The sequence below is a fragment of the Manis pentadactyla genome, chromosome 1, assembly GCF_030020395.1.
Source record: "Manis pentadactyla isolate mManPen7 chromosome 1, mManPen7.hap1, whole genome shotgun sequence".
NCBI lineage: Eukaryota > Metazoa > Chordata > Mammalia > Pholidota > Manidae > Manis > Manis pentadactyla.
Genome location: NC_080019.1, coordinates 76,309,178 through 76,324,830, shown reverse-complemented (window position 1 = coordinate 76,324,830; position 15,653 = coordinate 76,309,178). Strand labels below are relative to the sequence as shown.

The window sequence follows — 15,653 nt, the reverse complement described above, 5'->3', positions numbered from 1 at the left end:
GGAGGTAGGGACTTCAACTCTGACACATTTAAAACTTACTTGAAGCAAAATTAAGAGCATAACTGTAATAAAGAGAAACAGCTCTGGCTTAGGATTTCTAAGCGCCCTGTGACCTTCCCCATGCCCTTCTACATGTTGCTTGAACTTTCCAGGGGATATTAGGTTGGGGTTTCAACTATTTTTATCACAAGAACTCTTCTTTCAAGAAAGTCATCTGACACCAATTCCCAGTGTGTAAAATAGGCAAAATCAAAACTGCTCACACCAAAATGGAAGGGCATTTGTCCCCACTTACCACCATCGCCCCCTCCAGGGAGCCCAGGGATTGGCAGAGATCAGTTTGCAGACCCCTAGACTGGGTGACCTCTACAGCAGCTTCTCCCTCTGACAGGCTGCATGTCTGTGGAACTAAGTATTTCTTAAACATAAGCTTACATGAGGGAAAGCCTATTTCTCTGAGTACCTGTTGCATATAAGGGCTCTTGTATAGGAAACATCTGAAGGAATGGAAGAATACTTTTTACTGTGAATAACCATCTCCTAATATGGCCATTCCACAGATTTGAATGTTAAGGGTAGGATTTTTCTCCCCACTTTTCTAAACTGCAATTCATTTCATTTTTGATGCTCATGTCATTTCTTTACCTTCCTAAACTTATACTCTGACCACTCCATGTCTTGAGTGCCCCTCTTGCCTCCTTTTTTCATGACCTTTGTCCTTTTGATCCCCCTCTCCTTCCTTCCTCCATCTCATGCAAAAGCCATTTATCAGGTACCCTAAAAGAGCTGCCAGTCAACCTCCCAAATGAAGGGCCAAGAACCCACTGCTTCCACTTCCTCAGTACTCACTTTTTCCTTAGCTCCCTTTATTCACTTCTTGTTTGAAATTAATTGAAAAAGATCGACAACCAGTTCCTAATTATGAAATCCAAAGGATTTCCCTTTGGCTCCCAAATTCCTTTCCACAGTCCTTGACATCAAGATGGGACAGGTGGAGTCAGCTGCTCCTTGGCCGTTCCCTCAGTTAGCCAGGTGTAAAAGTACAGGCTCATTTTGGGGAGTTTTATTCTTGTGTTTCTCTTACTGAATTTTAAATAAATAATTAATGATTAATGAAAAGTATGTCACAAATGTGATACTAAGAAATTATCCTGAAAAATTGTTGTTTATCTGATGTCCTCATTTAACTTGGCATCCTGTACTTTTATTGGCAGCCCTATGTAAGGGAGCAGCACCTCCTTCTCTCCTGCTGCTTCTCCCTGTTTTCTGCGTCCTGAGCTTTATTTTCCTCTCCTCTCTCTCATTGCTTCTTCATTGTCTCTCTCTCTAGTAGTGCCACGTCTTTCTAGTCCCAGGATTCTGCCCTTGTCCTCTTTTCTATGGCACTTACTCCCTTAGAGATACTGTCCATACCCATCATTTCCTCTATGCTGACAATTCTAGAACATTTCTCCTTGACCCTGAGCTTCCCCCCAAGTGTCTCAAAGACATCTCAGACTCAATTAGCCCTCAGCTTTCCTGACCCCTCTCACCTCTGTAAAGTCAGCTCCTCTCTAGTCACATTCACTCAGTCACTCACACAAGTGCAAAAATAGGGATTCCTTTTGGGTTTTTAATTTTTGCTTCTCTATTTCACCCACAATCCTTGCTAATCCTCCCTGCCACATGTTTAGCTTATTCTAAGTAAATACTTGGAATGAATGCATGTCTCCTAGGTTTGCTTCTTTCCATTATGTCACAGCTACCTTCATTCACATTGTTATTACCTCATGCTTATTTTGCATAACCATGGACTGACAATGATTTTCTAACATCTAGGCCAAACTTGAGGCTCCTCCAAACTAGTCTATCCAAGACATATAACTTTAAAAAAAAAGACTTTATTTTTTGAGTAGGTAATACATTCACATGGCTCAACATTCAAAAGGCACAAAAGGGTATGTTAAAATCTTGAAGGAGTCATTCAATATCATGTCTTTTGCCTACCTGATTTCCTAACTGAGACATAGATACAGAAGTGGGAAAGATGGAGATCAAAAGCTAGGTGAAGTAATGAGGCTTGGTCTGTGAGCTGTCTCTAGAACTAGAAAGACTAACCAGTTCAGCCGTAGACCCAGCTGGACAATATGGGTCTTCTAGGCTCTGTTCTTGTAAAGCTTAGGGATGGAATGAGCCAGGGGCCTCCACTTTCAGCAAGCAGGCTGATTCCAGCCCAGAGAGAGGAGGGGGCTGAGCTGTACACACACACACTCAATTCCTTTTTTCCAACTCACCAATCAGATCAGTCACTCTCTGTTTCCTGGGAAGGAATGAGTGACAGGTGGGACAAGGGTCAGTGGTGTTATTCCTGCACAGTGCTCCTTCGTTGGATTGCTAATGAGTTACAGGTAAGCCCCCAGATATCAACTCCTTCGTTCTTGGATGGAGGATGTTCAGAGGCCCAGTCTGATCCTTTCAGCCCTATGTAGCTTCATCAAGACCCTAATTTCCCCACAGTTCACCCCACTGACCCAATATAATCATTTTCTGTGTGTGTTATAATGGAGAAAATACTGGCATGCACTACTCTAAGCAATGGTCATCTCTGTATTTGTAGATATGAAGCCAGGGCAGAGAAAAATCACCTCTCATTAAGTACACAGAAAATCCTTCTTCCAACCCCCAACCCCTTCCTGCCACTAAGGTCTCCTCCCTAGCCCCTTGGAGTCAGCCAATAGTTACATATATATATGTATATATTCTATACCTTCTTTTTTTTTCTTTGCACAAATCATGGAATAGGCCAAATGCCTTAACAAACTACCCCCAAATCTCAATGACTTAGCACAATAAAGGCCTATTTCTTGCTCATGTCCCAGTCCAGTATGATCTTTGGGCCAGTGAGGGGAGCACTGCAGTCTATTCTTCTTTCTCCCATCCCAGTGCTTCCCACGCTAAAGCATCACTTAGGGAAGAGGAAAAGAGATGCATACCCCTAACCTGTCTCTAGGTGCATCAGGAAGCTGCCTGCCCTGAGCACATCAAGTTTTCTTTGAAGTCTCCTATTTGTATTAAAAATGCACACAGAGCTTGAATTTCACTTTTTAATTTATCTGCATTTACTTTAATATTTAAATATTTCAAGTTACTTGGTATCAAGTATAACTGAAACTCCAGGAAGCTGCTAGTCTCCTCTACTGTGTGGTGAATCCTGACCCACTGTCCCTGGGGCAGTCAAGGGAGCATGGCTCTGTATGTTGATGCCCTATGGGTAGGTTCCTACCCATCCTTCAAAACCCAGCTCATATGCTGCTTTAATATCAAGCCTCTCTGCTGGGTCAGCAAGCCCTGAGTGGTGTCTCTGTCCTAGGAAACTCTGAATTATAGTTTAGTCCCATGCTTTGTACTGCACTTGCACAGGTCTTTCTTTTCTTTGACTATAACTTTCACGGATTAAGTCTATCTATCATATATTTTCAAATACTTTGCAGGAAGACATTTGTTAAATTTTTAACAAACAAAGTGTGGAAAATGATTGACACCTTATTGTGTTACTTTTATTTTTCCAAAAGAATTGGGAATTATAATGAAGCTCTACTTCTGAGTCCTAACCTCTCTGAAACATTCCTAAATCTTGCTTTAAGTAGTTATGTTAGCCTGGTGTTCCCTCAGAAAGCAAACATTTAGTTTGCCCACTCATATACACCCAATTCCCCACGATATCCCTGCCACATTAATTGACACTGGGCATGCCATTAATTCCTTCTCCTGTCTTTGGAAAATGGGGATAATTGCATTTGCCAGCTACCACTCAAGAATGTTGTCAAAACTGATGAAACATTGTTTTTAAAAGGCCTCTTTGGAAGCAATATGTCACATAAATCACAGTCCCCATTAAGGTGGTTGTTTCAGTGCTTATTTATTTCATAGTTGAATAGAGCACTGATATTTCTTCCCAGATAAGTCATATTGAGTTACTAGATGCTCTAATACTTTGGCAAACAGAATTTTGTATCTTTAACCTTCTAATGAACTTGGGAATTAAACTTGGAACATTTTCTTTTTACTCTGGGAGGTTTTCACCCAACCATAGTTGATTATCTCTGTGAACATATGTCTGGGTCATTCCTAGCCAAATGGTGGCATATATATATGTGAGACAAAAGCTAAAACTACTCCTTGTGAGCATAATGATATTTTTCTGTCCCCCATATTTATTATCTGTTAAATTAAATCCCAGTATTTAAAAATATCACTGTTCATGAAGCATCCATAATTCTTCTACCTCAGAGTCTCAGCTCTGTTTCTCCAAGTTGGCTATACTTGATACAGTATGATAGATCATCTGAAAGCTGAATGGTATGAGTTTTTAAATTCTAGTAACTGTCTATAAATGTACTGACCAATAGTGACTAGTCACAGATGTGAAAATAAAAAAATTCAGTCCCTCAGTTGCAACTAGCCTACAATTCAACTGTTCAATAGTTCATGTGGCTGGTGGCTACCATGTTGGGCAGTACAGTTACAGAACATTTCCAACATCACAGAAAGCACAGTCAGATAGTGCTGGTGTATAAGTTTGTATCTTAAAAGACTAATGTGTGTAGTTGAAATATTTTTTGCTTTCTATTCTTCCCATTTACCCCTGTCGTAGATTTTTCCCCCTCATACTATAATGAAAAAGTTTAAATGTTTGGGCCTTAAAAACAGTCTCACATCCAAGGTCATGGTTAGAACACAGTCTGAGTAAAATGACATGTGGAATCACCATCTGGAGGTTCGTGCAGCAGCAGATCCAGCCATTTCTGAGAAATTGTCTGGATTTGGAGTTACTCCCAGAACTCTGATTTAGCAGTTCCTAAGCTTAGAGTAAATCTGAAAGGAACACAAATCTGTTTTGTATACACAGATAAATCCTCATATGCTGCATGCCATTCTCAGCCTGACAGTTTCATCTGGCTGCTCCAGAAAATATAAGTCAATAGCATATTAGTAACAAGCATGCAGGGAATGGGACCTTCTGATTATTGAAATGTTCTGATTGAATGATTAACCTGAGTTTTGCGGAAAAACTGCTGAGGCAAGGGATTTTCCTTCCAAGATGTTGTGCCACTGTATTTCTGTCTTCCAGACGAAAGGCTGCATTGCTTCATTCCTCCAGCACTTAGAAATATATCTCTTTGCTAAAAACTTTCAATTATCCACTTGATATAATCTCAAAGAGGCCTCATAAAAATAGGTCAATAGTGGTATATCAGATAATAGAAAAAGTAAACTTTGAAGGGAAAGTAAGATCTTTGCAGATATTTTACACAGTTGTAATGGTTAAGAGTTCCTGACAAGGTAGCTTTTTCAAATAGTATAACTTGAAAATATTTATTTACATATTTTATTTTCCTTAATAATGAATACTTAAAAGTGCTTACTAGATGTTAGGCAATGCATCAAGGTCTTTATAAATATTAATTCATTTAATATTCATAACCACCTTAGAATTAGATATTGCATTGTTATATGCATTTTAAAGGTGAAGAAACTGAGGCACTGAGAGCTATGGATGCTCACTGTTATAAGAGGCTGTGGCATCAATGGGTGCATTGTTCAGTCTATGGGAGGAGCCCAGCTGAGCTATGTGGCTCCTACTGTCCTGTCCTAGCCCTTCCTGAGTGTTAGGAGAGTAGAGTGAAGGGGCCACTATCGGGAAGGAAGGAGAATTCTGGCAATGCTCAATTCGACCCCAAGTGATAAAAGAAATTGAGTTTTTTCTTCATTTTTACTTAAGTAATCCTTACCTGTGATGTGTAAGGATGTTATGAGTTGTGCTTTTTCATGCACAACAATAATAGTATACACAGCAGTATAACTCCTTTCCAGTTCCCAGACCTGAATCCAGTGCGTGTGTGTGGGAGGGGGTCTTCCCCCCCCCACAACAACAAGCAGTTCTCTAGTACCAGCGGGGTCTGAGAACTCAATGCAATTCTGAGGCTATCTTTCCAGACAGCGCCAGATTCCCCAGGTTAAGGATTCCATCTTACAAGACTCACACTCCACCCCAGACGCCAGTTGCAAGCCCCAGGCAGTTCCTTGTGCTTCTGACCAACAGATTACAGATTGGAGGTTCCAGTGACCTCCCCCTTAGGTTTGATTGATTGCTGCAGCTCACAAAACTCAGGAAAACATGTTTTTAATAAAGGATACCATAAAGGATACAAGATGAAGAGATACACAGGGCAAGGTCCCAAATAAAGGCACTTCTATCCTCGTGGAGCTTGGAGCCTGGCTCAGTGGCACGTGGAGGCATTCTGGTTCCCCAAGTGTGGAAGCTCTCTCTCCAACTGAAATGCAGGATCTGAGAGAGCCATATGCTCTTCTCAGGGGTTTTTGTGAGGGCTTCGTTGCATAGTCATGATTGGCTAAATCACTGGCCATTGGCTGATTCAACCTCCAGCCTCTGCCCTTGGGTGGGGTCCAGAAGTCTCATTAACATGACAATACACCCATTTCACCTTTAAGGCTCTGAAGTATTTTCAGGAATCCTGGATGAAGACCAGAAGTACCTGGGAAATACATATTTAATCGTCTGAACGACCAGATGTGTATTATAACTCATTATATTGTATGAGTATATATAATTCATACCATTTTCATATATTTGACTCTCAAAAGTAATTGTTTTCCAATTCAGCAAATACATATTGAGCAATGGGCTAGCACTGGGAGGGATGGAAGTAGCAATGAATTGACTATGGCAGAACTGACTTATCCTTGGTAAGTGCCCAGTTTAATAGGAGAAACAGTCAAACACAAACCAGTAATCCTATAAAGTATGCTATGAAATATATATGCTACAAGGGAGGGTTCAAAGTGCTGAAAGGACATCGAAGAGAGAATGGTTGGTTTTGATTGGGGAAATCAATGTGGATTTCAGAGAGGGGCAGCTTTTGAGATCCAGCTTCAGAGATGAGTGAGAATTCAGGTGTAAAAAGGGTAGAAAATTAGAAATTATACTTGTGAAATCCATACATCTGAGAGATTTTGGTGAGTACTGTAACAGTAAGAAGACCTTAGTGGTGAAATAATGGCACTGTGTGTGTGTGTGTTACAGAGAGAGAGGAAGTAAGGACAGATGAATCTAAGGAATGTTTTAAAGATTAAATGACTTCATTTTCAAACACCCAGCGAATAGTAGGTATTGGATTCAAGAACTTCTACATCTCGTTTCACTGTACTGCACACTGAATTATATATTTTTTTTGGCCAAGTTTATTTTAACAAAAAAGTAAAGGCCAATAAACACATACTAGAAAAGCCCATGTTAACTTTCAAATGTTTTTTTACACAGAATCTGGAAGGAATTTTAATCTTTAGAATGGGATAACATAGGGAAAACTAAGACTAAATTTCTAAAAATGTTTTATTTGGGAAAACTTTAAATAAATCCTTGTCAGAAGCTAAAATGTTTGAACAGTACTGATGCCTTTGACCAGAAAAAAATAAAATAGAATAAAAATATTTAACGTATGAGGAATGAATAATTAATCAAAATAAAAGGAAAACTTTTCCTTGCCCAAAGAGGTTTTATGAGGGTTTTTTTTGTGCGTGTGTTTTTATTAGCTGTAGAATGGAGTATGGGTTTCACATTTAAAATATTACTTTATAGTTTATATTGCATTTATGAATTTCTAAGTTGCATTTTATCTTATTTAATTATCTCTAATTTAATAACATCTCTTCTAATTTAATAACATGTTGTTAATAACAACATTAGCAGAAGTAACTATAACTGTTTTCTTAAAATACATTTTTAGTAGCCCAAAGGAGCATCTTCTTAACTGCACTTTTGTCTTTTCTGGCAGATGACATTTGATCCAGAAATCTTCTTCAATGTTTTACTGCCACCAATTATATTTCATGCAGGATACAGCCTAAAGAAGGTAAATATATAGTGACTTTTTTTTTTTCTTTTATCATTAAGTAGAGAACTTTCCCAGCACTAATGGTACAGTTGTTTTATGGGTTTACCTGTTTGGTAAGAATACCATTATCTTAGAGTGTGTGATGACAGATTCAAATTTGACATGCTTAGAATTCTTCTAAACCTGTTCTGTTCAGTATTCTGGCCATTAGCTGCACAGACAGCTATTAAGACTTTGAAATGCAGCTAGTCTGAATGAAGATGTGCTTTAAGTGTAAAATACATACTGGATTTTATGGACTTACTTTTAAAAAAGAATGTAAAATATCTCAATAATGTTTTATATTTATTTCATGGAAAAGTAATAATATTTTGGATATATTGGGTTAAACATGTATTATCAAAATTCATTTTGCTTCTTTTAAACTTATTTTAATGTGGCTACCAAAAAAATGTTAAGTAACATGTATGGCTTACATTATATTAATATTGGACAATGTTATTCTGTATATTTGTAACCAGAGATCTGTGTTAACTGAGATAAACATTGGGTTTATCTATCGGTGAAAACTCGAGAATGCTTTGCTAATATTCAACTTTTTGTGCTCATAGAAAGTCCAGTTTTGCAGTTTCTATTTATTTGCCTGACATTACTTAGGTATAGCCTGAATGTGTACATTTCATAGATTAATAATTCACATAGCAGTTTTAGGTGCTATGATCCCCCTGTGCAACAGAGTGAGGCTCTGGCATGTATGCATTCTGAGATGCAGAGGCAGTGTGGCTCCTTTCCTCCTGCCTGGAGATTCTGGGCTCTCCTCCCTCCGGCCTGGCCTGTCGGCTCCAGCAGCCGGGAGGCTGTTAGCGCATACCTGATTTTCTTGTGTACTCCAGGCTCCCTCTGGCTGTCGGTTCTGACTTCTCAGTTCCCACTTTGAGAACTGAAAGGGAGTGTTTCCCAAGTCAGCATTTGAAAAGATTTAAAAGGCTGGATTGATTCAGGTCATCCTTCCTCATTCCCCGCCCTAATACTAAGCGTCATTTTGTGTGATTCATAAGAATAAATTGTTTTAGATGAGTAAGGTTTTGTTTCATCACATTCAGAAGAAATTTAAGTCCAAGGTCCAATAAAAGTCAAAAGGCAAGTTAAATATTTTAGAATAGTATTTTTTAAATGTTAAAGGGGTTCATTGACAACAAATCTCAAAAACTCTGTCTTCCTTTAATCATTCCAGGGTCCTGCATGGACATTGTCCCAATCGCTTTCTTCCCTCGCAGGTCCATCCAGTTCTATGTCATTTCTATCATCTCTACCCTGTCACCTTCTGGATGTTATTTCGTCCCCTCAGTTAAGTCTTTTTTGCATAATAAGGCCAGAAATTGAGGCTTCAAAACCAAATTTGCCTGAACAGTGAGGGAAAGGGGGGTCTGTGAAAATGCATACATTTATTTTTATTTCCTGTTACACTAAGAAAAAATGTAGATGTAACATTTGAATTTTTTTTTTTTCCCAGAGACACTTTTTTCAAAACTTGGGATCTATTTTAACATATGCCTTCTTGGGAACTGCCATCTCCTGTATCGTCATAGGGTAAGTGACATTCAGAGCTCAACTTATAGGTGGCTGTGGGGCCAATGATCTGTGGGAAGAATCTCACACTTCCTGGACTCACACTGACTGGGTGAACTGTCAGTTTTTTTCAGAATATCACATCTTTATGTGTTTTTCTGACTCAGTTCCAAGGCTTACATTTCTTCTAACAAACACAAGGCTCCAAATCAAAGCAAACTGGAATTGTATTGCTAGATTTTCTCTGTGAAATTTGGACTTCTGACTTATGGAATGTGGATAACTTGGCTTGAGTTATGTGAAGCACACTGACTGGAATAATGCAGATAAGCACGCTGCCTTCTTTTTCTGTTTTCTTTGCAGGATGCTACCTGTATTTGACAGGAGTACCATAGTAACTATAAATCAAAGGTTTTCTTTGTAAGGGAAAGTTTGTAAGAGATCAAGCTGAGACAGACATCCACAAATATCAGCAGAGTTGCTTAATGCTGGGATGACTTTTTGGTTGATAAACTAATAGAATGCACCTTTTTTTTCTAATTATACCTTATTGGTTACTCTGCTAAACTCCAAGTCTAACTATATAGACTGTGGCCTGCAGCTGATCATAAAGCAAATTGTGGTACAAAATGGTGAAGCCAATCCCATTTGCTTATATTCTTACTTAATACATTAAATATCCACTGCAGAAAAGAAAACATGTCTAGCTGTTATGACTAAAGTGGTGCAGATGTCTTAAATTGTTTGATTCAGTCAACCTTACCATGAATTTTACTGCATACAGCTATTATAACCCTAACACAAGAAGCTGAAGCTAAAAACACACACTAGTCACTCATCCAGCCCTTCCCTTCTAAGTGTTTAGTGTGGGTCCGTGAAAGGCTGAGGAGGTATTATTACTTGGAACTGAAAACAGTGGGGGGTTTTGTTGAATTCTCTGTTAAATTTTTTGAATCAAGTCTAGATTATATGAAAATATCCAACATGGTTAAGGCAATGAAGAAGCTAAAGATTTTAGCGCCTGAAAGTGGACACTTGCAGGAATGTAGATTGGGAAGCCTCATCAAGTCCAGACACCTGAGAGATCTTTAAACTATTTGTGATTGAGAGACATCATGAATTTGATCCTTCTCAAATCATGTTTAGAGGTGGGCTATTCTGCTCTATAGGCATGCCGTAGCTAAATATTTAGATTTCTAAGCTGGCAAGAACCTTAGAGATCTGTGCAGATCTGAAGATGAGGAAAGTAATACTTGAAAGGCTAATTTTCTTAACCTCACCATCTACGGGAAGTATGGCCATGGTCAGGACAGAATTCAGGACTTCAGCTTCTGATACAGCAGGTCTTACCATCACCCCCTCTCCCTTCAGCACTTTCTGCTGAATTCCTATACATCCCTAAACACTGCTCCTATATGCTGACAGAAGGTTCTGAGATGTGTGGACTTACAACAAATTTTCATTGGTTTATAGCAAAGATTGATTTTTTTAGCAGTTCTATAATATGGGATATGAAATTTATACTGAATTCAAATTCTAAACTTGTGGTTAAGGCTGTCAAATTATGGAATAATCAGTTTTCATTATTACCTTGTTTCTTTTGTATAACTGATTTTAAGTATACTTTGAATGCATTTATATAATATGCTCTCACTATCATGAAAAATCTATAAATCTTTATTTTTAATAAAAGCAATAATATAAAATGTATGTGTATATAATTGACTTGTTCTGAAAAAGTTCACTTCAAGAGATCTGATGACAGTCATTTGCCAGAGTTGAGAACATCTCCTAATTTATTTTAAGGCTGCAATCAATAATTTAAAATGGAAAGTGATTTGAATGAAAAGTAGGCCTGGAAAAACTTTTAGAACCATGTTCTTTCTTTGAACTGTACATAATCTGAACAAAAAAAACTTGTAGGGTGCCTTCTTAATGTGGGTTATTACATTAAAGTGCAGAAGGGGTAGATAGTTTAAGGGTTTTAGGATCTCATCTAGTAATGTAAAGACCATTGAAGAAGTGGCAAGATCAGATTAATACTTTGGGTAGGTCATTCTGATGGCTGTATGAAGGAGAAATTTTAAAGTGGATAAAAGATGGCAAAAAGGGACCATTTAAGAGGCAATTTCCGTAAGCCCTGGAAGTGATGAGAGGCTGGCCTTAGGCAGTGGCAGTAAAGGTGGATACTGTGTCATCAACTTGTTGAAATCTGGAGAGAGAATGGGGATCATCCAGGGAAACTGGAGTAAAAAGAGAAAGTTCCTGAGCAATTGTACTATTTGAAGAAAGGAAAGAGGTTCCCACAATGGACCAAGAGGTACTGGGCCCAAGAAGAAAAGCCAGCAAGGCAAGTGTTTGGAAGTCAAAGGAAAAAGGAGGGATGGGTGGACAGTGTCTGACACAGGAGAGGCCAAATAGGGAGGTACTGGAGTATCCATTGGATTCATCCGTTAGCTGGTAATGGGTGACTTCACACTTGTCCTATGATCAGAAATAAGGGGGAAAAGTAATGGCAAATCCAGTTGCTTTGGGTTCTGTATGATGAGAAGAATTTATTTTTATGCTGTTGATTTTCAGATATGATCTTGGACATAAACTTACCTCACACCAAACTGACACTCATAATGAAGTGCTTCCTATTGTATCAGTCTCTCAAGTGTGTACTCAAACCTTAAAAAATGACTGGTTATATTTTCTGATAAATTAATGTTAACAAGAACAACAAAACAAACATTTATTGAGGTATTGATATATAGTATGCCTTTTTTAAAAGTATTTTGCATGGATTATTGGATTTAATCCTCAAGATAATCCTATTAAGCCAATACTTTTATTGCCCTCATTTAACAGTTGAGACAGCAGAGGTCTAGAGGGAATAACAGTATAAGTAATAGAGCTGGTATTAATAACTAAATAGTTTGGCTCCAGAGTCAAATTCTTAATTCCAAAACTGTGCTTTGCTTCTATTTATTATTAGCACTACAAAAATTTTGAAATGTTAACCTAAAAAAGAAAATTGTATAAATTGGTCAATATTACTAACATGCCACATGTTTCTTCATTAGCCCTGTAGGAGTTGTCATAGACATGAGAGCTTTTTGTTTGGGAATCCCATCCAAAAGGAATCCATGTTCTTCAGGGGAAGGAGGGAAGCCTTGGTTTATGCAGATTAACTTGTATGAAATGGGCAGGAGGAGGGATTCAGGGTAGTCAGTTAGATCAGACTCTGAGAATAATTTCATAGAGGAGGTTGATTCTGGGTAGTCATTTAATGGTGAGGGATGAGGTAGTTGTATTTTCCCTGCCATCAAGTACATTAGTCCTGGTGGGTGTGGGAAACATTGCACAAGTTCCAAGTTGAAGAGGAGGTTTCATAGACAGTATAAGCGAATGTGGGAACTGAAATGCTGGAGAGTCAGCTGCCAGATGACTATAAAAGCCCAGAATCCAAAATTTATGAGAATGTGAAGGCCATGAAGAGCGATTATGGGTCATGAATGAAAACTCAGCTAGTGGGCATGCTTTTCTGGAGATAAAGACTGTATCAAATCCAACTGCAGCTTGGTTTTAGAGTTGGACTTACATGCTTTTTAGAAATTGAGATCATTAGGTCCATTTGAATGAAAGAACTCTTAATTCAGTTTTATTAACTTCATATTACTTCAGAAATCATATGTGAATCATCTTTCATATTACATGGGAAAGCTTAACAATATCCCTTCTGGCAATAAAATCTGATAAACCTTTAAAATTTTTTAAAAAGATGAACTGTTCTTAAAGAATTCAGTCACCTTTCTTAGTCCTCTCCCCCATTTTATCACTTAAGAAAAATCTTAAATATATCTCTGTTTTTAAATAAAACCCACATATTTGAAATATTCTCTAATCATCTCCTCAATCTTTGGGGGCTCTTCCTTTATCTTTGACCCTGTGTCTTTACCCTTATGTGCCACGTGGCTGTATCATCACAATCTTAACCTACCTGATGCTTACTGTCAGCCCCTTCCTTCTGTGCTAAGAATTACTTTTGTCATTAGTATCTATGAAATACTTCTTCAAGAGCAAGGAAAATGATATCCTTTTAGTTTCTCTGTTAATGAGGAATTAAAACAAATAGCACAATTTGAAAAATATTTGGAGAAAAGACATGGATCTAAATGATGAAGAATGGGATGTTCACTTTTAAGAAGCTCACTTTTTAAATGTCTTCCCATATGCTAGCTACTGACCTATGGTTTTTATAGGCATTATCTTATTTTATTCTCGCAATGCTCCTATGAGATAGGTACTTTATTGTCCATTCTTTACATATGAAGATGCTGAGGTTGAGTCTTGCCTAAGGTTGCACATTAAGTAAAGGTAGTAAATGGCAGAGCCCATCTGACTTCAGAACACACACTTTTAGAATCTCCTTCTCCTCCTCCCCTAATGATACTTGTAGTTCCTATAGTGTTTTGCAATTCATAACTATATCTGTTAGACAAACCAAGTCCTCAATAACTTCAGGTTCTTACATTTTATCATTATGGCTAACAATTACAAAAAATCTAAATATTTAAGAATGAGCTGTGAGTGTAATGACAAAGTAGAAACAGAACCTGGCTTTTCTTACTAGAGGTAGTTGAAGGGATGGTATGAATCCATTTAGCTTGGTTAGAATTGCTGGACTTGAATAACTTACTATGAAAAACCTGCATTCATAAATGTGAGGTTGTTTATATTATTCATTTCAACATTTCTCTGGAGTGTTGTTTTTCCTGATGGGTTCCTTAATGTACGCTCCACCAAAGCCATGCCTGACTCTCTGCCCATCTATCCATGAGGATTGGGATTGAAGGGAACTCGTGGAAGCTCTCTGCCATCTGGTGTGTTCTTGGACCTGCTGGCCTGGCAACCTTTTGGCCTAAGTGCTCTTGGTGCTGTTTCTGGAATTGCTGTTGCTCTGTCCTTAACTAGGATAAAGCATGATGAATTTCAGTAGTCTTAAAATTCTGACTCCTAAACCTTAAAAAAGGGACATGTTTGCTAGTCTAGAACCAAAATCTAAAGAGGTATAGTTTACAAATGAAGACTGAGTGATGGTACCTTAGTACATTCAGCTTAAACCCTGGGAAGAGAATGACTAAGAGCAGAGTTCTTAACCCAGGAAACACAGACCCAGAGATGGTATAAAAGGACTTCAGAGAGGCAGTGAACCTCTTTAAAATATCTATAAATTTTCCATGAGAGAGAATCTGCATAGATTTTACTATTTCATCAGTTTTTCTAGGGAATTGCAATCCACAAACACAAAGAACTGGTATGTTTTTCAAGAGCCTGAGCAAAGAGGTAGTTGGGAAGTATTGTACATAGCTCCATATTTACTTAGAACTGAAGAAGTCTCTAGGTTGCATTCAGGGTGATCGTAAAGTCTGCAAATATGGTGTTGTTATTTTATCATGTACTATAATGTAGTAACAATAAACCAGTTATATGGATTTGTCTGTATTTCCAGACTTGGTGGCCATCCTGTATATATACCTAAGAGTGGAAATCCCAGGTATAGGGTCTACAAATGAATGTTAATTTTTACAAAGTACTGCCAAATCACTATTTAAAGTGGTTGTGCACATTTTTCCTCTTAATTTTTGGCAATCTAATTGGTGTGAAATGAAATAATGTTGTGGTCTTGAGTTGTATTTCCCTGATTGTTAATGAAGTTGGTAATATTTTCATATAATACCTCCTCAAGATTTTTGTCCTTTTTCTATTATTTTATGTTTTCATTAATTTGCCAGGTTTCATATATGTTCTGCATATTAATACATATTCAGTTGTATATGTTGCAAATATTTTCTCCTTGTTTGTATCTTATGCTTTTACTTTGTTCATGATGTTTTTCAATGAAGAGAAGTCCTGAAATTTAATGTAGTTAAATTTATAAAAGTTTTCTTTTATGATTAGTGTTTTTGCATTTTTTTAAGTTAATCCTTTCCTACTCCAGAGTCAGAAAGATATTTTCTTCTAACGTGTTTTAAAGTTTAGCTTTTTTCAGTAAGTCCATTTTCTGGTATTGATATCGGTATATGACACAAAGTAGATATCCAATTAAAATTTTCTCTCTCTAGTGGATAACCAGTTATTCTAACATCTTTAATGTCTAGTCCCACCTTTCCCTAAAATCTACAATGCCTCCTGTACTATATA

At 37.7% G+C, this 15,653-nt stretch overlaps 1 protein-coding gene across 3 annotated transcripts in view; it reads left to right on the top strand.

Annotated features, from left to right (window-relative positions):
• SLC9A9 (solute carrier family 9 member A9) overlaps window positions 1-15,653 on the top strand; it is a 527,348-nt gene that overhangs the window by 45,918 nt on the left and 465,777 nt on the right. For all 3 annotated transcript variants that reach the window (XM_036904299.2, XM_057498899.1, XM_057498900.1), the window contains exons 3-4: window positions 7,836-7,913; window positions 9,409-9,485. In XM_036904299.2, the coding sequence (XP_036760194.2) occupies window positions 7,836-7,913; window positions 9,409-9,485 (155 nt within the window). The remainder of the gene's footprint in view (window positions 1-7,835; window positions 7,914-9,408; window positions 9,486-15,653) is intronic.